The sequence below is a fragment of the Nannospalax galili genome, unplaced genomic scaffold (assembly GCF_000622305.1).
Source record: "Nannospalax galili isolate Female #2095 unplaced genomic scaffold, S.galili_v1.0 scaffold743, whole genome shotgun sequence".
In the NCBI taxonomy this organism is placed as follows: Eukaryota; Metazoa; Chordata; class Mammalia; order Rodentia; family Spalacidae; genus Nannospalax; species Nannospalax galili.
The window spans coordinates 248,071-270,383 of record NW_008349552.1 but is presented as its reverse complement, the minus strand read 5'-3'; the positions used below and the strand labels follow the sequence as shown (position 1 = coordinate 270,383).

Genomic DNA, 22,313 nt, shown 5'->3' with positions numbered 1-22,313 from the left:
GTGATAAATTAGTATTCATTTACCACACTGTGTCCTGCACAATTTTTCATTCAATACCCAACACTTATCAAAATTTAATCAAGAACATAGGTTCATTCATTTTCAATCACTATCGTATTCTATTACAAAATGTATCGAATTTATCACCTCCTTCATTGAACACTTAGGTATTGCTGATACTTCACTATTCCATCCAGTGCTACAAAACCTTTCTTAGACATATCTCTCTTTAAGATGTGAGGGAGATCCCCTGGGGTACCTATAGGTAAGAGTTTTGAATCACCTGGCTTGTGTGCGTCCTCTGTTTTGCCAGAAACTAACAAATTTCTTTCTGAGTTTTAATTCCCACTTTCACTAACTGTGTGAGAGCTTTTATACCCCCACATCAACATTAACATTTACCAGTCACACATTTAAATTTTTGCTGAAGTTTTGAGTAATGGGGGCCTCTCACTGTTTTGCTTTGAGTTTCTATAACTGTAATACAGCTGAGTTATAGTGAATATACAGCTGTTTTCCATTAGGAGGCTATAAGGTTATGCATATAGGTGCAGTAGTGAAGGTGGCTATATTTCAGAGTACTGAAAACAGCTTCCCAGACCCACCTGACACTCATCTAATTGTCACCCTGCCTAAACTATCACCATTAAAGAGTCTTTTGTCACAATTATCGAATATCAGGTTTAAAGTGGAAATATCCTTGCAATGGAGTAACTGTTTATTTTCCCTGTTTGGTGTTTTTTCTTTATAAACCCAGCACATACTTGAATGGGGAAGGGAAGGGTTATAAATGAGTTTATAGGTTCTTCCTCGACAATGTGCCTGGGGGACTGTTGTATTGGAGACCCCCCCACCCCCACAGCAGCAAATACTCTAGTGACTAAAGGCAGGGGGTGCCTCAGAAGCTGAAGAAAAATCTAGAGTGTCACCTGTCAGTCACCTACTGAACTTCTTGTCTTGGCTCCTCCTCCTTCGGGTCTTCAGACACCTCCTTCATGTACATGATCGCCGGCCTCTGCATGCTGAAGCTCTATCAGACCCGCCACCCCGACATCAACGCCAGCGCCTACTCTGCCTACGCCTCCTTCGCCGTGGTCATCATGCTTACAGTCCTTGGAGTGGTGGGTCCTCTCCTTGTGTCTGGCTCTGGAAAAGCATCTTCTTGGGACACTTTGTTGTTGTTGTTGCTTGTGTCTTTGCTGGGTTTGGATTAGCCATAGTCCTTGGCTTGTCACACATTCTCATCATGGGCTTGGTTCATGGCTCTCTGGCTCAGTTGTTTAGCAGATGATTTCTTTTAATATAATATTTTGTACTTATTCTTTGAGAATTTTTACATATGCATACTATTGTATATTTTAATTGTATTCTGCTCCTACTCCCCACCTCCAGTTCCTCCAAGATCCTCCCCATACCCCCTCTCAACTCCATGACTTTTAAAAAAATATTTTAATATTCATTTTTCATTTGAAATTATTTTCTTTTTTTCTTTTTTCTCTCTTATTATTTATTTATTTAATTTTTAGAAGAAGCGTTTAATTACAGCTTTAACATATTCAGTAACAATTTCCAGAGCAAGAATACATCTCTTTCAAAAGTGGCTGTAAATTTTTAGGTTCACAGTTGAATTAATACAGTCGTACAATATTGAACTCAGTATAAACCCTGTAAGACATAAAATTGAATGCGTTTTTACCCTTTAAAGAAGATCTTGGGGGCGATGGCATGCAAAAACTGACACTGAAACTTTGAAACAAACAAAAAAAGATTTCCATTTCATTTTAAAATATCCTGTTTCCTACAATTTTAATGCTACTAACACTTAGATGTTTGCACGTGTCTTTAATTTCTATATATATGATTATTACTAGTCAAATATTCATACACGCATATAATGTTTTGATCAAATCCACCCTCCCATTCCCTCCCCTCTAATTCCTCCCCTTTACCTCCACCATTTTCCTTCCCAACTTCATTTGTTCTTTTTAAAAAAATATCCACTGTATGTGCATGGGTGTGGGGCTATCTGCTGGAGAATGGGTAGCCTCTCAGAGCCTACATCCCTGAAGAAACCTGATTGTCCCTCCCCAAGTAGCTCTCAATTTCCAGTAGTTCTTAGGAGAAGGGTGGGACTTCATGAGCCTCTCCCCCATCCATGTTGGGATTTTGGCTGGCTTAATCTCGTGCACGTGTTGTAGATGCAGCTCCAGCCACTGTGGTTTCATATGTGCAACTGAACTGTCATGTTCAGCAAATGCTGTTTTGCTACAGACATCTACTCCCTCTGATTCTTGGTCTTTCCACCCCATCTTCCATGATGATCCCTGAGCTTTGGAGAAAGAAGATATGATATAGATGTCCCATTTAGAACTAAGCACTCCACAATCTCTTATTCTCTGCACATTGATCAGTTGTGGATCTCTGTATTAACCAGCATCTACTATAAAAAGAAACATCTCTGATGAGGGTTGAGAGATGCACTAATATATGGGCATAAAGAATTTAGGGGGTAGTTTATTAGTATATCCATTTAGCAGAATAATAGTACTAGATTCTCCCCTAGGGCCTGTAACCTAACCAACCACGAGTGAATTTTGGGCCCAGTTAACAGTACCAGGCATGGATTCCATCTTGTGGAGTGGGCTTTAAATCCAATGAGAAAGTGCTTAGTTATTCCCACACATTCATGCCACTTTTACACCAATGGGCGTATCTTCCCAGGCCAGTCATTACTGTATCTCACAGGGTTCACTGCTAAGTAAGACTGTTGATTACTTTCCTCTTCAGGTAGCATGCACAGGGACTATAGAATAGAATAGAATAGAATAGAATAGAATAGAATAGAATAGAAATCTTCCACCACTACGAAATCTACCTAATACGGATGGTACCAGCCTGATTTCTCTATGTCCTATGACTCAAGTATGTAGTACCTTCAGCACTAGGGTCTTATCATCAAGTCTGGAAGGTAAGCAAAGGGAATGACAACAGCCTGTAATGTTTGAGGAGTAGGTCTTTGGGTGCCACTGACAACTTAAAAAGAGGAAACCTATACCTGGCACTTGGCTTTTTATTTGATAACCTATTGTGTCTGGGGAGGCATTGTTCCCCTGTTACTGGATAACTCCATTTAAACTCCCTTTGTGTTTGTGTGTGTGTGTGTGTGTGTCTGTGTCTGTGTCTGTGTCTGTGTGTGTGTGTCTGTGTCTGTGTCTGAAAGCTTCTTCTGTAGTAAGTTTCCATATGGCTTTTTCAATGATCTTTTGTGTTAATTATACCTCCCCATAATCCTTCCTCTACTCTGTCATCTCACCCTCCACCCCCATTTAACCCCTTCCCCTTCATATCACCTGTGTTCTACTCCCTTTTTCCTTGACATCTCCCCATGGCCCCTTGGGTATTCCAGTTTAAACACACATATTTAAAGATTCAAAACAAGCATCCACATATGAGAGAACATTCTCATTTGTCTTTCTGGGCCTGGGTTACTCTCCTCTTCCACAATATTTCCTGAGTCTTGGGGGGAAGAAGTGTGACGTAGATGTCCCATTTATGCCTAAGCACTCTGCAACCACTTACTCATTCTCTGAACTTTGGCCAATAGTGAATCTATATTAACCACCATCCATTGTACAAAGAAGGTCCTCCGATGAGGACTTAAACCTACACTAATCAATCTGTCTAGAAATACTTATTTAGAAGGTAGTTTGATATTATATCCATTCAACAAAATAATAGTAGTAAGTTCTCCCCTTGGGCCTATGAGCTCCGCAGCCACAGATTCTTGTCCAGATTTACAGTACCAGGTATGAGTTTCGTCTTGTGGAGTGGGCCTTAAATCCAATCAAAAAGTGGTCGGTTACCCCCTTAGCATTCATGTTGCTACTGCACCCACTGGCATATCTTGCCATTCTGGTCATTAATTTATTATTGATTTCTACGCATGGTAGACACCTATAAAACTAGCCCAGAGTGGTTTTAATATTAAAGTGGAGTGCAAGTCATGTTGAATTGGAATAGATACATCTAAGCTGATTGGGGAGTCTCACCAGAAAGAAGAGACATTATTTTTAGCTCTGAATGGGCAACTGCTGTTGGCTGTTTTCAGTTATTTGCAGAGCCTTCTCCCCAATTCTAGATCTGCTGTCCTTGGTTGTTATTGTTCCACACACACCCCCATCTCCTCTTCTTTCTGCTTTCATTTGGCTAGATAGTACAGTAAGTTCTGAGTTTCGAGAAGGAGAAAACAACATGCACACAGGGCTAGATTGTTTTTAGAATATGTTAATTCACTCTTTGACAGCTTAAAACATGTGTACAAGGTATCTTGATCTTGTCTACCCCTGACTCCCTCTCCACACCCCCCTTAGAGCACCCCCAACACATTCCCCTCTCACATTCATGTGCTCTTTTCTTTTTCTTTAATAACCTATTGAGTCCAGTTAGTGCCGCCTGCATGTACATGGGTGTGAGGCCATCTATCTGAGCATGGATAGCCTACTATAGCAACCTACCAGTGGCCACACCTCCAGAAGAAAAATTACTCCCTCCCCACCACAACCATCAACTGTCAGTAGTTCCTTGGCTAGAGCTGAGTTCTCATCAGTCCCTTCCCCATCCATCCTGAACTGTTGACTGGCTTGATTTTGTGCAGGTCTTGTGCAGGTAGCCACAGATGCTGTGAGTTAATGAGTGCATTGGCCCTGTCATGTGCCTCACAGCTCTCCTCTCATCTTACAGCTCTTCTCTCCTTCCCACACCCACTTGAGCCTTGGGGGTAGTTGATACTGATGAACCATTTAGAGCTGAGCATTTATAGTCACTTATTCTCAGGACTTTGCCAGTTATGAGTTTCTGCATTAACCACTGCCCACTACAAAAAGAAGCTTTTCTGACCAAGGTTGATAACACTACTAATCTATGGGTATATACATGAATGCTTAAAAAGCAGTTTGATGATATGTCCATTTATCAATGGCTAGGGTTTTTTTTTTATTCTAAACATGCAAAAGAAACAATGATTCTAGAGAGTTCTCTGGGAAATCTCCAGCTCACAATAACCTCCATCTTTATTCCTAGGTGTTTGGAAAAAATGATGTGTGGTTCTGGATCATCTTCTCTGCAATCCATATTCTGGCCTCTCTGGCCCTCAGCACCCAGATCTACTACATGGGGCGTTTCAAGATAGGTGAGTAAACACATGTGCTATCTTCCCCCAAGGAAGCAAGCACGGGTATTCATCATCCTAAATGACAATGCTACTGGTCATCATGAGTATATGATCTTAACTCTGCACTATGTCTAATTGTCTCTGAGAATGTCTTCTTCCCTATAGATTTCATTAAGCTGTAATCACTATTTTTGTTTTCAACTGAGAAACTTAGCTTCCCACACCAGAGCTGAGACATACCTCCACCTGCTATTTGCAAACACTGCGATCCACCAGACTTTGAAAGTGCTTTGGGAGAACAGTAGGTTCAGCACACTACTAATCCCACCTAGAGGAACATTTTTCTTCCACAACATTCAAAAAGAAGCATTTCTCTAATGCTAAATGATTGTCATTTGCATTGGAAGAAATTCAAGATGCTTCCAGCATTACATTTTAAAAATCATTTTAATATATAGGAAATAATACTTAAAAATTCATTTGTATACTTAAGGTAAATCAAATCATTATATATAAACAGGCCTACCTCTAGTATTAGCAGAGCCCAGAAAAAGAAAGCAAATAAAAAGGTCACAAAATAAGGGTGAAATTTTAAAGTTATAAAGCAGTCTAAGAGCTATTAAAAATAAAAGGAAAAAGAAAGGTAGTGGGGCAGGAGGAGGGAGGGAGGGAAGGAAGGAGGGAAGGAAGGAAGGAGGGAGGGAGGGGTGAGCTAGGAATATAGTTCAGTGGTAAAGCATATCCTTAGCATGTAGAAGACACTAGCAATAAAAACATAAAAGAAAAGGAAAGGAAAGAAAGAAAGAAAGAAAGAAAGAAAGAAAGAAAGAAAGAAAGAAAGAAAGAAAGAAAGAAAGAAAAGAGGGAGGAAGGGAGGAAGGGGAAGGAAGGAAGAAAAAATGAAAATCAAAATAGCAAAATGGTAAATATACCTTAATCACAACCTAGAAGCTTCTGGTTCAAATTCAGAATTCTTGGTCCTTCAAAAGAACACTGTAGAGGCTAGAGAGATGACTCAGCAATTAAGAGCAATGACTGTTCTTCCAGAGGACCCAGGTTTTATTCCCAGCACCTACATGGTGGCTAGCAACCATCCATAATTCCAGTTATAAAGGATCTGATGCCCTCTTCTGGCACCTGAGGGTTTGCACACAGGTGGTACACTTACATCCATACACACTCATGCACATTAAAAAAGATCACTATAGAACATCTCTGTTCTTTCTACCTCTGGCTCTGCCTTATATCTTAAAAGATCTCTCAGATATGCAAAAAAAATCTAATGTCCATTCACATGCCGCATGGATGGTAATCACTTAACCACCCCCTTGCCCCTGGAAGTGCACACTAAGGGGGCCATCTAACTTAAGATAAACCAGGGGAGGCTTTGCAGGTTCTGAGAGGAAGCCCAGGGTTATCTGATCTGGGAAAGGAATTTGGGGGTCCAGTAATCCATACTGTAATCTGGAAGTGCAAGGATTCTTTTCCTTGTTGTGCAGATCCCGCCCTCAAAGGGTAACAATGAGCCTTCTAAAATAAGAGAACCCTCTTTCCCACAGCAATTCAGTGTAAATAAGTGGATTAAAGGTTATATCAAATAAAACAGGTTCTCAATCTGCACATGGTGATGGACATCTATAATCTCAGTGCTTGAGACATTAAAGAAGGGGCATGATGAGTTCAAGGCCAGCCTGGCTACATATCTAAGCCCTATTTAAAAAAAAAAAATCTAAAAAACATTAATATCTTCAGTGTTTGCTTTTCTTTTTAAAATCTTGTCAGTAATCTGCTCTTATATAGGTAGTATACCTCCAAAGAATATTTGGTACGGTGTGCTGGTCATGTCCCATCTTCCAGACAAAAAAAGGAGTAAAGTCATACAAACTTTCAAAAGGAAACTAATTTGGAAACTTAGTCTTCTTTCTCCTAGAGTCATAAACACAAAACTAGGTCTTAATAATAACCCCCGCAGTCCTGTAATGCCAGTGACACCAATGGTGGTAATACAATACTGATTCCTTTTACCTTTTTAAATTGCTTTTTTAAAATTTTGTGTATGAGTGTATTGCCTGCATGTATGTGAGAAATAAGGAAGAATTTATATTATGACAATGCAGTAATCCATGAGGGTCTCAACAGGAAAAAGTTGTTGTATGCAAATACTGGTGAGGGTTTATTCACAAAAGGATGATTGACAAGTCAGATATGTGAGAGAGGAGATGAAGGGGTTGCCAGGCAACCTGGCATTCCCAGCAGTGAAGTGATCACTATCCTTAAACCCAGGTCAGGAAAAAGTAGTTACCAAGTGTGTCATGGAGAGGAATTCCCTCTGATGGTAATAGTGACCTTTAGATAACAGTCAAGTCCAGCCTGATGCAGCCCCACAGGGAGGGCCCAGGAAGAGCTGCTCAGTGTCCATTCTCCTTCATCTGCCCCTACAGTGTCCACATCCAAAGACTGTAAGGGACCCACTGATTGTAGTCCAGACAGGGCAGCTTCCTGGAAATGATATGAGAGAGAAGTGTGGCAAGTGGGAAGGGTATACTCAAGGAGTCATCCTCAGAAGATTACAGATTTAGAAGAGTCAAAAGGAAAACCTGTTGTTAGAAATAAAAGGTGGTAAATTTGCATTACTCTTCAGATGAGTCTTAATAGGACGATTGCAGCACCGTGATCCAGACACCATGATGGGGTCCTGAAACCATGGACAGACCCCTCAGTTCCCAAGAAGAGCTTCATTAGGATAGAGCCCTCACCAACAGCATGCCAGGGTCCTGAAGGGAAACAGCACTGAAAACAAAGGGAGTTTCTTGCTCTTACAGGTTTGGGCTGGGAGGCTGTCATACCATGTGGCCTAGCCTAGTGCCAGGAGGTACAAGGCGAAAAGTCAGTAGATAAAAGTAGAGGTTCAGGCTTGTCTTGAACCTGGATATCAGGGTAAGGCTGGACTTGGCAGCTGCAATGCAGAGAGAGACTGCAAAGCCACAGAGGGCTTACCAGCTCTCTGTGCAGAGGGGCTGCAGGGGCAGGGACTCTTGGAGAAGAGACGGGATTGGGGGAGCAGCTAGAGATCTGCGGTGTCGCAGCTGTTTCCTTGTGAAAGTGACTGTGTTTAAACTTATCCCAAAGACAGAAATTTGGATTCATGGGATTATTCAGCAACTCCAACCTCTCCACACATTTTCTTGCTGTCTTTGCTTTCTAAACATGTTCCTTTCTCTGAGATCCTCAAGAGAGAACACAGGGAAGATAGCAACAATAAACAACATTTTATAAGTAGGACAGAAAACCACAGAGCCTCTTACCCAGATCATTACTGTATCCCTCAGTCTCAGACCTCTAGGATGTTCACAAAAGAAAATGGATTCTCAATGGCAAGCATTGCATAAAAGTAGATAAGGAGAGAAAAGAGTCAGTTTATTCTTTCGGGAGAGGCCTTCTGAATGTTTGAGACAGGCAGAAAGAGCCTTTGTTCTTCATGAGGAACAAGCATGACTTAGAAACAGAAAATAAAATCATTTTGAGAAAAAAATAAATAAAATGACTAGTAGTTTACCTGTTTGACTTCCTTCTTACAGATCATTTCTTTCTCTCATTTCTTCTCTGCTTCCCACTGATTCAGACGTGTCTGACACAGGTAATGTCCTGCGGCCATCATAGGGCTCACATTGTTTCTAGACCCACCTGGCTGGCTGCCCACTCTGCCCCCTGCTTCCCCTTCCAGGTCAGGCAGGCTGCATGGGATGGGGATTCAGGAGAGGCTCAGAGGCCAGGCTGCACCCCATCTCATCCTGGGGTGCACTACTTCTGGACTATCCCACGGCCAAGTCCCTCCCTCCACTAAAGTTCACCACATGGTTAGCCTTAGAGTAGAGGAACACCGCCAAGAGAATTGGGATGCAGTCTCTCTGCAATGCTGGCTCAGGGTACACCCAGGCTTGATTTGATGTCAAGACAAGGATAGCTCTCAGAAAGACAGCCCTCCTTTGACCTTCAGTCTGTTGGTGTAGCAGCTAGGACTCTCACACCGATGAGACCCATGCATGCCTTTTGCAGGACTGAATTTTTAAACACCTTTCCTGTCTCTTTCTTCCCATCTTAACGTATATTCCTCTAATTATTTTGGCTATTATGTTCATGCAGATACACTTTCCAAACATTCTTAATATAGTCCAGGACCCCTTGGTTCAGTCCTTACTAACACATAATTTTTTGAGAAATGAAGATTTGAACCTTTACAAGATTTCCCACCCTATAACAGCTCTGCTATTCAGAAATCCCACCAGGGTGACCTGTAAACAAATGGAGCTTAGCTGAAGGAAATAGAAGGTGACTAGTTGCCTGTGTTATCTGCAGGTGTCTGCCATTTGTGTCTCTGTCCAGCCTTTCTGCTGTATGACACATGGGCATGGCACTCCCCCATGACAACACCATTTTCTATTTTTCTATTTCTTTTTTTACTCATTTTATTGTTTTCTGTATTTTGGAGTTGTAACATTGTAACACTAGTTATCAGCTTTTCTAGTATACCCATTTAAAGAATAATCATGAAAGTCTTTTTTTCCCCCCAAAAGACCCATTGAGACCTAAAGAAGACAAAGAATATTGGAAGAATAGATCACATAAGTGACACTCAGAGTAATTATCCAGGAAGACAACACCATTTTCTAAATCATACAGTTATTGCTCAGTTACTAGGTGCAAAGCAGTCTAATGCACTTTATCAGAGTGAAGACGACATCATCTTAAGCCCCAAAGCCGGGGTCATTTCCCAGTGTGTGTACTTTGGCTCTGACCAAGCCTTCTTATGGGATTGTGTCATCACAGACCTGGGAATTTTCCGACGGGCTGCTGTGGTGTTCTACACGGACTGTATCCAGCAGTGCAGCAGGCCTCTGTATATGGTATGTGCATGTTCCTGTGTTCCTTGGCCTTGTCTCAGAAAGTAGGGGAGCAGCGGGAGAGCTGGGCTTGGGGCAGTAATTCAAACCTCCAAAAATCAAAGGGGCCAGATGGCCTACAGTGGCTGGGGTCCAGTCAGCGGGGGAAGAAACACATTGCTTACTTACTCTTTAAAAGAGACAAGCTAGTTCTAAAAACTAAAATAAGATATATTTTTAAAAGGCAAGCTAAGATGGTCCCGTTTTTATAAATGAAGCATTTGCTAGTGTACAAAGAAGATAAAGGATAGCCAGGTGTGGTGGTATATACTTTTAATCCCAGCACTTAGGAGGCAGAAGCAGGTGGAGCTCTGTAAGATTGAGGCCAGCCTAGTCTACATAGTGAGTTCCAGGTCAGTTGAGGCTATAGGGAGACCCTGTCTCCATAAAGACAAAAAGTCTTAGTGTTAATTGCATTAAAAATGAATTTTTCTGTATGAAACTGTGTATTTTATTAATGAAATGGAGATCTTTTTTAAAGGTTAAAACCTCACTTAATTTTATGTCTTATAGGGTTTATACTGAGCACAATATTGTATAACTGTATTAATTCATCTGTAGACAAGAATGCTCTCCACTGGTTGTTTCATATCTTAAGGGAAGAAGCGAAAACATTTTCTTTCACTCTGTTTTGTACCCAGGAGCTCCTGACTACCATCTCGTCTTGTTATCTGAAATGTACACACACACACACACACACACACACACACACACCAAACTTTTACATAGTGATAATTACTGTGGGGATGATAAAGACAAAACACTGCTATAAATAATCCCAAGAGGGGCCCTCGTGGAAATGCAATTGCACATGATTAATAGCTACAACCACGGCAGCAGTTGTGAACTGGGGCTGTCCTGACCAGTGCCCATTCTGGACACTTTCATTAGAAACTTCCACTTTCCACATCATCACTTCTGAATTTTTTTTATAGCAAGAACATTTTTAATCTGTGATTATTATTTGACATTTGCCTTTGAAAGTTCTCCCTAGGGCTGGAGAGATGGCTCAGCATTTAAGAGCACTTACCACTCTTCTAGAGGACCTGGAATCGTTTCCCAATACCCACATGTTGGTTAACACCCATGCTTAACTCCAGTTCCAAAGGATCACATGCCCTCTTCTGGCCTCTGTGGGTATTTCAAGCATGTGGTGCACTTACATACATGTAGGCAAAACACTCATACACATAAAGTGAGATGAAAAATTAAAATCTTAACCATAAATAAGTAAAAGCTCTCCCTTGTGGTTTTCAGAGCACCCATTTCCATACTGAGCTTGGGAAACTGGTGCCACCACTCTGTTTTGGCTCACTAACCAGTGATCTTGGGACGTGAGCAGTGGGAAGGCCACTTACCTCCTCTGAGCCCTCAGCCTCAGCCTTAACACAGCGCTGTAGTCAGATCTAGCACTGTATTTGGGTCTGAGACATAAAAACCTAACAGTATTTTATAGTCACAAGGATTTCTACATCCTTGTGGAAAATGTGGGAATCTCTTAATCCTTTGAAGTTTGGCCAGGATTTACAAGCACTGAAAAATTGAGAGACTTGAGGCTGGTGGGTTTTATTCAGGTGAGAATTTAAAAGTCCAGTATTTTGAGGGGCTGTGAACAGGGTGGGGCAATTAACATTTGGTTTGTTGATGATGTTTTTACATTCATTGATGTGTAGAGTAGTTTCAGGTTCACAGCAAAATTATGCAGAAAGTTTCCCACACACTGTGTACAGATATAGCTATTTCCACTGTCAGCATTCCCCAAAGAACCATGCAGAACCTGCATCCGTCGGCACTGTATCATTCAGTCTGTGGTCCACAGCGGCTCACTCCTGCCTTGATCCTTGTGTGGGTTTTGGCAAAAACATAATGGCAGGTTCTGTATATAACATTACACAGAGCACTTTGCTTTTTGTTCACTTGTCCTCCCCAGTCCCTGCCAACCTCTGATCTGCTTGTTTCCATAGTTTTGCCTTCCTGTAACTGGAATCTTACTGGATGAAGCCTTCTCAGAATTACCTCTTTCACTAACACGCACTTCAGTTTCCTCCATGTGGTTTTCATGCTGGATGGCTCATTTACTTTAGTTCTGATTAATGTGGTCCTGTCTAAAAGTGCTACCAGTTATTTACTGATGAACTGAAGGACATCTTGGTTGCCTCCAGGTTTGGGTAATTATGAGCAAAACTACAATAGCAATCAGAAGCAGGTTTCTGTTTGGACATAAGTTTTCAACTCATATGGGTAGACACCATGGAGAGCAATTGCTGGATCATATGGTAAACAGCTATTTAGCTTTTTCCTGAAAACAAACAAACTCGTCAAACTGTCTTCCAAAGTAGCAGAACTATTTTGTATTCCCGCCCACATGTGTTTCATGAACGTAATTGTGGCTCCACATCCTCCCCAGCATTTGGTGTCAGTGTCTTAGATTTTAACTATTCTAGTAGGTCCTTTTTTTTTTTAATTGAAGATATTTCTTCCATATTGGATGGATCACTTAGAAAAACAGCAAATGATACTAGAAAACAGGAGCTAAGTGGTTGTGTAGATTAAAGCATAATTAAACATGTTCAGAAGTTTTAAGTGGTATCAGAGGGGCAGGAAAGGATGGCATAACCTGAACCACATAGACCATTCATCTGCATTTGCTCCCTGTTCAGTAACTTCAGTGTGAAGATTATGCTGTAGAAACCAGGCTGGGCCCCTTGGAGCCACAGTAAGGTGTAAAAACTAACTCCTGTAGTTAGTCCTGGCCACAGTGGAGGGGGTGACAGTGACCATGACAGTGAGGGAGGAACAAAGCAGCAGAACTTTAACTACTAAGTAATTTGCACATACCCCCAGCTTTCTGGGTTTCACTAAACCCTGGACGGATAGCCTCACCAGCTTCCCTGACCACACTCTCTTTCCACACTCTCTTTCATGGAGAAGCATCACATCTGTTTGCAGTCAAGCCTTGCTATTCAACCCTGCCAAGGATTAGTGTGAACCACAGAAATCTCATTTCAACAAGGCGATTGTCTCCCCAGAGGGGACGCTTTCACTCCAGCAAGTTGTGAGAGAAGTAGCACGCCAGCTCTGCTCTGCTCTGACACTTTTTTTCTTTCACAGGACAGGATGGTGTTACTCATTGTGGGGAATCTGGTTAACTGGTCCTTGTAAGTAATTTAGCAAAGTAATGTTTTTAACTTTATTAATATCTGTAACACCTAGTTTAGGTTTCCTTGACTGTCATTTTTACAGGAGAGGGTAAAACATCTTGTCTCAGACACTTGATCAAAAGGTATCTTTCCTCCTGCAAAGAAAGCACTAGAGGGCTGGCAAGTTGGCCTGCCACTAAGCCTGACAACCTGAGTTCGAGTCCTAGAACCCACATGGTAGAGAAGAAAATCATCTCTGCTAACTGTCCTCTGACCTCCACAGGCACACACAGCACACCAATAAATAAATAGATAAATAACTACTTTTTTAAAAAGCACTAGGAAGCTTTTGTGTATTGGTGGGGGCTTCTAAAACATTGATTCACTTATGTGGTCATTTGCTCAACAAGACAAATTTCTATGTGGACGAACTGGATGGATGAGTGGATGGATGGATGGATGGATGGATGGATGGATGGATGGGGAGATGGATGGGTGGATGAATGGTTAGATAGATGATTAATAGGAAGAAAAAAGAAAGTTAAGATTATGTCCATAAGTGCAAAAATACAATGTAATTTAAAATTATTTTGTAGTACTTTACAAAATAACCACTCAGAAGGCATTCTTTTCTATGGAATTTCTCTTTCTTACATTGTGTGTGTGTGTGTGTGTGTGTGTGTGTGTGTGTGTTGGGATGGAGTCCAGGGACTCCTGCATGCCTAGTAAGTGCTCTTCCACTGAGCTACACACTAGCCCCAAGTCTATTTTTATTATTACTTGGGGCTGGAGAGATGATTCAGTGGTTAAGAGCACTGACTACTCTTGCAGAGGACCTGGGTTCCATTCCCAGCACCCACATGACGGATAACAACCACCTGTAACTCCAGTTCCAGGGGATCCAACGCCCTCTTCTGACCTCCATAATCATTGCATGTGACAGGTTCACTTTCATACATGCAGGCAATATACTCATACACATAAAATAAAAATAATAAATCAAATATTTTTTAAAAAGAATTGTATTACTTTTCACCAAAACATACTATGTTTACAGTGACCAGCAATATATAGCCAATCTTCATTATTTGTAAATTTCAGTGTCTGTTTACTAATCATCATTTAGATGTGTCCTTCCCAGGAAGGACTCATTCTCATACACCCTTGAAGAAGAAATCTGTATATATGTATGTGTTTATATGATTTGCTAAAGAGAATATAGGAACACACGTGTGTTAAAACACTGAACTGAGAAAAGGCTATCCAGGAGATTTTAGTGTACTGGGGATTTCACAATCTGGAAGGAGAGATTTCCTGTACTACCTAGAAGGAGAAAAATGAAGCAAGGAAAGAAGGAAGGAAGGAAGGAAGGAAGGAAGGAAGGAAGGAAGGAAGGAAGGAAGGAAGGAAGGATGTGAAAAATCTTTCTACCAAAAATATAATTTCCTTATTAGGAAACATAAAGGAAAATGTAACTAGCTGAAGATAGCTACTGGGGCCTGGGTAAGAACATTAACTGTTGTGAAGATAACTGCTCCTGAGTTAATATATAAATTAGATCTGGAATTGAGTTGATAGGTTTATGGTAAAATTTATGTGTCTAGTTAGGCAAAGATGTCAAAGATCTATCTCTGAAAAACAAGATTAGTAGCAGAAAACAGGGGGAGTAGAAGGGTAGAGTAATGTCCAGCATTGTCCAATAGAATTTTCTGTAATGATATAAATATTCAGCAGTGCACAGAAGCTATTAACATTCACATTAACACTGTGAATGTGAAATGTGGCTAGTATGGCTGAGGAACTAGGTTTTCTGTTTTTATATAATTTTAATTATTTTAAATTTCATTTGCTATATGTGGCTACTAAATGGGATAGCATAGGATAGTCCAACTAGATAATCTAATACATCATAAAACAATAATAAAGTACTATGAGGCCCTGATCCAAAATTGAAAGTAAAAAATCAATGGGTCAGAAGAGGACAGAAGCAGGTGTGGTGGGGTGTGCCTGTTGATCCAGCTACTTGGGAGGCTAAGGCAGGAGGAGCCCAAAGTCTTGGATAACCAATCTGGATTCTGGCTCAAAATAAAATGCAAGATAGTTGGGGACATAGCTAGGTAGTGGGGCCCTTGTCTAGTGTATGTGAGTTCCTGGCTTTAATCCTCAATACAGTGAAAGTAAAGAAGGGGAGAACAGAAACCCACAAGATGCTGCATCAATGTAGATGTCTTTACAGCTCAATTTTCATAAACACGTGTGAATAATATAGAGTTTAGTGTGCTATCACAATATATGTGTGCAGTGTCCACTGATCAGCTCCAGCTTGCTTCCCTTCATCCACCCCTCCACTTCCCCATCTCTAGCCATCACTATTCTTCATTCCGGTCACTTTGCTTTTCAGGCTTCTACATATGAGAGAACATGCAGTGCTTGCCTTTGTCTTTTGTGTCTGGCTTGTTCCAGTAAACATAATACCCTCTGGATCCATTAGTTTTGCTGCAAGTCACAAGATCACATTCTTCTTTGTGACTGAATAATATTCCATTATATATTATAATACAATATATTATATATATGCCACGGTGTCTATATTCAATCTTCCATCGATAGACAACCAGACAGAACAGTAAATATGGACATGCAGGTATCTCCTCATTGTGCCAGCTTGCCATGGTGGTCCTGTAAGATGACATTACCTAGTGACATGGTGGCCATCTTGGCTTGTACATTCTATGACTTTCACACAAAGCCAAACTTACCTACTGGTGCGTTTCTCAGAATGTATCCTTTCATCGAGCAATGAATGACTGTATCTTAAAGTAGAATTTTTTTAAGTGAAGACCCTGGAAATGGGGATGGGGTGATGAATAAGCCACTTACCTTAAACCCATTTTCTGCTGCAAACACCCGGTCCCATGTCCTCAGCGCCCTCTTCGGGTTGATCTACCGGCCCAGGGACTTTGCGTCCTACATGCTGGGTATCTTCATCTGCAACCTGCTGCTGTACCTGGCTTTCTACATCATTATGAAGGTGAGCACCAGGTGGGAAGCAGGCAGTCTGGGGCCTGCCCCCACCAGGGCTCCAGCCTGACTGCCCTCTGTCTCCCCACAGCTGCGCAGCTCTGAGAGGGTCCTCCCGGTGCCCCTGTTCTGCATCGTGGCCACTGCGGTGGTGTGGGCTGCTGCCCTGTATTTCTTCTTCCAGAGCCTCAGTAGCTGGGAGGTAAGTGGGCAGGTCTCTCTGCACCATGCCCTTTGACCTTTCTTCGAGCTCCCTCTCCTGTGCCTTGTTTTTTATCATTTTCACATTACCCGAATTCAGAGTTTTATCTGGGAGATAGAGGGCTGACTATCCACACATAAACATTCAGCAGGTGACATGTGGTCAGCATTACCAGGTTACACTGCAGACACTGCAGACACTGCAAACTTGGACTTCATTGTGGGTTGTCTTAGGAGCTGCTCCCAGCCGATGTTTAACATGAGGAAGCCCATTATTTTTAGTGTATTTTCTCTATCTTTCTCATCACAGTCACCATCCGGCAATAAATGTAGGGTGTGGCAAGGGAGGTTATGGATCTACCTTATAGATGGGGATGCTGAAGTCAGTGATTTAGCTGAAGCACAAACAGGAAGTTCTCTCTCTGCTACAGCATCATCATCATTGATTTTAGAAAAATTTTATCACCTCAGAAAGAAAACTCATAACCAGATGAGCATCCATTCCCATTTCTCGGTGACCTGATCATACTTGGCAACCAGTGACCTATCTTCTGTTGCTAGAGATTTGTCCATCTGAACATTTCGTGGAGGTGGAAGTACATACTATGTGACCTTTGTGCCAGGCTTTACCCATGGAGTGTACTCTTCCACAGTGACCCATGCCATAGCCTGTATCAGCAGCTTATCCCATTGCTGCATAATATTCCACAGACATGTTATCCGTCCACTCATCAGCTGGGGACATTCGGGTTGTCTCCTTTTGGGGACTGCTATGAACAGTGCTGCTGTGAAGGTCTGTGGACACATTTTTTGTGTGTAGATGTGTTTTCTTTTGGAGTGCCTAGCACTATGATAATAGCTTCCTCAATATCAAACCCTGAAACCATTGAAGGGTGGGAATCTTGCCTACATCTGCCACACCTTCCCCCAGGGAACCCCAGCTGAATCCCGGGAGAAGAACCGCCAGTGCGTCCTGCTGGATTTCTTTGACGACCACGACATCTGGCACTTTCTCTCTGCTACTGCCCTGTTTTTCTCGTTCCTGGTGAGTTGGTCAGATCTTCCCGATGCTTTCTTCTCTCTGTCTCTGCTTGTTCCCTGCTGTTCTTCATTGTACTGTTTTACATCATTCTCTTACTACTCTCTCCAGTTCTCTGCAATTCAGTGTACAGACTGTCTCCTATTTTTAACTGTGTCTTCTCTGAGATTTTCATTTTCCTTTTCCCCTTATTTTGCAAGTTCATAAACACAGAGTGAAAAAACTATTTGCCCTAAGTTGCACAACACATTGGGATAGAATTAGTTATTCAGGGGCTGGGGAGATAGCTCAGCAGTCAAGAACACTGGGTATTCTTGCAGAAGACCCAGGTTCGAATCCCAGCATCCACATGGCAGCTAACAATTGTCCATAACTCCAGCCCCAGGGCACCCGACAGCCTCTTCTGACCTCCGCGGGAATTGCATGACATGGGTGCACTTACCTACATGCAGGCAATACACGTATGCACATAAAATAAAAATAATAAATAAAAATTAAAAAAAAAAAATTAGTCAAATGCCCAGGATTCCCCCAAGAACGACTTTGGTCATTCACTAAAACGCCCATCCGCACAGTTACTTCTCATGTTAGACTCTCTTCCTTCCCACCCTCCAGTTTCATGATGTATTTTATCAAGGTTAGGATCATAGAGAGGCTCAATGAAGTTGCCTAACCAGTATGTTCCAAATCTACATCCCTCTGTTTTGTGGAATCCCTTTCCAGTATCTACCAATAGTTCTGCAAACATAAGATGACAGTCTTTGTTGTTCTTTAACCCTTTTGATATTTCCTAAATAAAAGTCTGTGGTGCTTGGACACAGGTTGGGGTAACAAGTCCACTGGCCTCATGGCCCTGGCAGCAGAGGTTTCCAGCCCTCTGAGGCTGGCCGGGCAGCATGAGTGAAGCAGGGCTACCCTCTGGTGGCCAGTGTGGGAAGTTCACCCAATTCGTGTGACCCTTGGACTTTTCTGGAAACTGCCTTCAAAAGAGAGACAAGAGACAACACAAGCTAGGGCTTCCATGTGAGGTGGAAGCTAGAATGGAAGGAGAGTGGCCTGTTTGTTATATAGCAATAATCTATAACAGTATTTCATTTCTTTAAGTCTTGACTTAAATACCACCTTCTAAGTAATGACTTCCCAGGCCACCCCATCAAAAATATTTCACTGCCCTCCAATCCGTGCTCCCTGTACTTCCCCCCCAGTTTCATTTTAACCCTCCCAATAGACTGTGTCATATACCATGTTTTACTCATGCACTTGTTCCCTGTCTAAGCTAATGTGAGCTCCAGGACAGACGGTACTGACTCTTCAGCCCAGCTGTGTCTCCAGCATCAAGGATAGCACATAAGGGACTGGAGAGATGGCTCAGCTGTTTAGAGCACTGGCTGCTCTTGCAGAGGACCCAGGTCCAATTCCCAGCACCCATATGGTGGCTAACAACCATCTGTAACCCTAGTTCCAGGGGATCTGATGCCCTCTTCTGACTTCTGAGAGCACTGAGCAGCGTGCGTGCACCTACCTACATGCAGGCAATACACCCATACACACAAAATAAATAAAAATAAAGGATAGGGCATAAGAGCCCTCTTGACTTATCTAGATGAGCTACAATATATTTAGAATAAGTGCCAGTTAAGAGCAAGGCATTGCAGAGTGCTGCCTAAATATGAGAATAAGTGAGGGGCCATGTCATCCTTCTGTCTGTGGAAGTCACGGAGAGAAAGCAGGGACTTGCTGTGACCCATACGTGCGTTCCTTTCATGTCTCCCACCCACCACTTCAGGTTTTGTTAACTCTGGATGATGACCTGGATGTGGTTCGCAGAGACCAGATCCCTGTCTTCTGAGCCTCCAGCATCACGAGGGGAGAGGGAGCGACCCATCTTGGTGCTGTTTCATGGGAAATATGGTGACTGCAGCACACCCACTGCCAGATGCTCCACTTGTGTCTTCAGAGTCAACGGTGTTTGCGTTCACACAGGAAGGAGAGGGCTTGGGGGTGAGTCAAACCTCAGGAAGGGTGGCAGAAGGGAAGCCCTGCTGTGCACAGAGGCCAACCCTGAGGTTCTGTTCGCAACTTAGAGTTCCATTGGGACAAAAGCTGCATCAGGTCAGCTCGCCACCTTGGTCCTTCCCAACCTCGCCTGAGATTGGTCAGGGAAAGCAGCTACTTATACTTACTACCTAGAACCTTTGGTGTGGCCATCTCCACACCCCTGAGACATCCGCTGCTCTAGAAGTCCAAAGCCCCATCTTATTTGTACAAGGTCCCAAAAGGACATGATTCCTCAGTATGTGGTACAGAAGTGGGCCCAAGTCCACCCAGCTGGGACAGATGTTTTCCTAGCACCAGCTAAGTGACCTCCTCATAAGGAGCACTGACACCCCCATCCCCCAATTCCTGGCGCTATTGAGCTATTGGAAAGCTCAGGATGGGACTTTGCCACCGGCTGTTCTGAACACAGCACCACCACTGGGCCCAAGGCCTGGGTGCTCACCTATTTTTTAGTGTCTTCATCTCACCGTTGGATGTTGACCCCGTCCCTCTGATACTGCCTTCATAGAAGGGCCCTGTTCCTTCACAGACTTTCAGCTCCAAGATGGAAGAGGAAATGGAGAAAACTCTCCTAGAGCAGGGTAGTCTAAGAAACTGAGCATAAGGTAGGCAGCCCTAGCCATAAGAACTGGGGCCCCAACAAAGTGACAGTTTTTATCCAGTCTTAGACACACAGCTCAATCTGCGACTGCCTCCGCCTCTAAGACGAAATATGTGTTACCCATAGCACTTTCCTGGGATCCTCCACAACTGATCCTCTCATCTGTCATTTAGGTAGATCAGGGTCCCAGACTTTCTGCCTAAAGTTCTCAGCAGCAACTCAGGATGGACACGTGTTCCTCTGTCTTTCTGTCTACAAAGAGCATAGCTAATTCAGTTGCCTCTTGCACCTGACTCTCATTCTCTCCCCTAGTAAGGTGTGGAAAAGTTCAGCATCCCAGTTCCCTTCTCTCACACCATCTGGAAGGCCAATTTGGACCAGGCTTCCTGGTTATGTGGAATATGACACCATCAGAAAGTAGACTGTACAAATCTGCACACATGTATCTATTTGCTTGTGAAAGTAAAGTCAATCCTCACCTGCACTTTCCTGATCATTAAGGAAATGGATCAGAAATTCCTCTTCTAAAAATTATTCTTTCTCTCAAATATTTGTGTACTCTTCAAACACATGCTTTAGAAGTTGGAACAGTAAGCTTTTCCTGATTTTACAAATGCAAAGATACTTTCCATGAAATATTTTGTGTGGCTTTTTTTCTTTCTTTAAAAACTGCTCTCAAGTTTGTGATTTGTTTTCTGTTATTCTTTAGTCCTTAAAAATTGTTGGTTTCGGTCAACAATCAATAAGTGGAACCTCATTAAACTATAAACCTTCTGTACAGCAAAATAAGCAAACAAAAAAGTGAAGAGAAAACCCACAAAGTGAGAAAAACTCTTCACCGACACATCTGACAGAGGTTTAACATCCAGAATATATAAATAATTCAAAAAAAACAAAAAATCGAGAAACCAAATGACCCAATTAAAATATGGGCTAAAGATCTAAACAGAGAGTTCTCAAAGGAAGAAATAAAGATGGCTAAGAAACATCTCAAAAAGCGTTCAACATCATTAGTATTTAGGGAACTGCAAATTAAAACCACGGTAAGGTATCACCTTACCCCAATCAGACTGGCTAGGATCAAGAGAACAAATGATACCACATGCTGGCAAGGATGTGGAAAAAGGGGAATGCACATTCACTCCTGGTGTGATTGCAAACTCGTGCAGCCTCTATGGAAAACAGTGTGGAGAAGTCTTAACAAACTAAAAATGAACTTACCATATGACCCGGTTATACCACTCCTTGGCATATACCCAAAGGACTCATCCTATTGTAGAGACACTTGTACAGCCATGTTCGTTGCTGCTCTTTTCACAATAGCTAAAAGATGGAACAACCTGTGTCCCTCAACGGAAGAGTAGTTAACAAAAATGTGGCATATTTACACAACAGAGTTGTGTTGTATCTAGAAACTGTTATACTAAGTGAAGTAACACAGACTCAGAAAAACAAACGATGTATGTTCTCCCTCATATGTGGCTCCTAGCACCAAATCCTTTTAAATTACAGGTCCTTTTAATAAGATGATGCTATACAGCAGTCCCTTCTGCATGAAATAACTACCATCATCACGACTTCCGCTGAAGTTGTCATCACTAAACATAGTCACAATTGGGCTTGTTGACAGTTGTGTTCATTCATTAAAGGAGTGCCAAGCAGGGTCCCTTGACCCTCACCTGAGTATCCAGCTACACTTCCTAGTCAACTAGTCCAGCCTTGGAAGACAAAAGAAAAATGAAGAAGAACCCAATAGAGGGATGCTTTTGGAAGCCCTTGTCAAGAAACTCCAATGGACTCTCATGTGAACATTTGAATATTGCCATTCTTTTTTCTATTTCCTTGTCCAGAACTTGTAATGTTAATTACTCTTGCCTTTACTTCTCATTCACATCTCCTATTTATTCATGATTCAAGGACTTTCTTTTCCCCTTAGAGACAGGAGTTATGCAATTTGGGAGTCTTTTAGATAGACCCACTGAAGGGGTACTCCAGTTGCCTCACCCTGAGTCCCTGTTCAGTACGGAAGAAGCCAGAACGGTCTGTGTCCCTATTCCCAACTGGCAATTTGGGTAAGCCCTTCAGAGGATAGCTTGATAAAAATAGGAGGTAGGAATTGGCTAGGCCGGTAGGGTAAAAGGAC

The 22,313-nt window shown here is 42.2% G+C and overlaps 1 protein-coding gene across 1 annotated transcript in view; it reads left to right on the top strand.

Moving 5' to 3' along the window:
* Positions 1 to 20,894, top strand: part of Sidt1 (SID1 transmembrane family member 1) — a 129,471-nt gene extending 108,577 nt beyond the window's left edge. Inside the window, exons 18-26 of the mRNA XM_008846986.2 lie at positions 985 to 1,121; positions 5,080 to 5,188; positions 8,793 to 8,807; positions 9,998 to 10,074; positions 13,222 to 13,268; positions 16,176 to 16,281; positions 16,363 to 16,473; positions 17,404 to 17,517; positions 19,298 to 20,894. Coding sequence (XP_008845208.1) covers positions 985 to 1,121; positions 5,080 to 5,188; positions 8,793 to 8,807; positions 9,998 to 10,074; positions 13,222 to 13,268; positions 16,176 to 16,281; positions 16,363 to 16,473; positions 17,404 to 17,517; positions 19,298 to 19,360 — 779 coding nt within the window. The 3' untranslated portion in view covers positions 19,361 to 20,894. The remainder of the gene's footprint in view (positions 1 to 984; positions 1,122 to 5,079; positions 5,189 to 8,792; positions 8,808 to 9,997; positions 10,075 to 13,221; positions 13,269 to 16,175; positions 16,282 to 16,362; positions 16,474 to 17,403; positions 17,518 to 19,297) is intronic.
* The last annotated feature ends 1,419 nt before the right edge of the window (positions 20,895 to 22,313 follow it).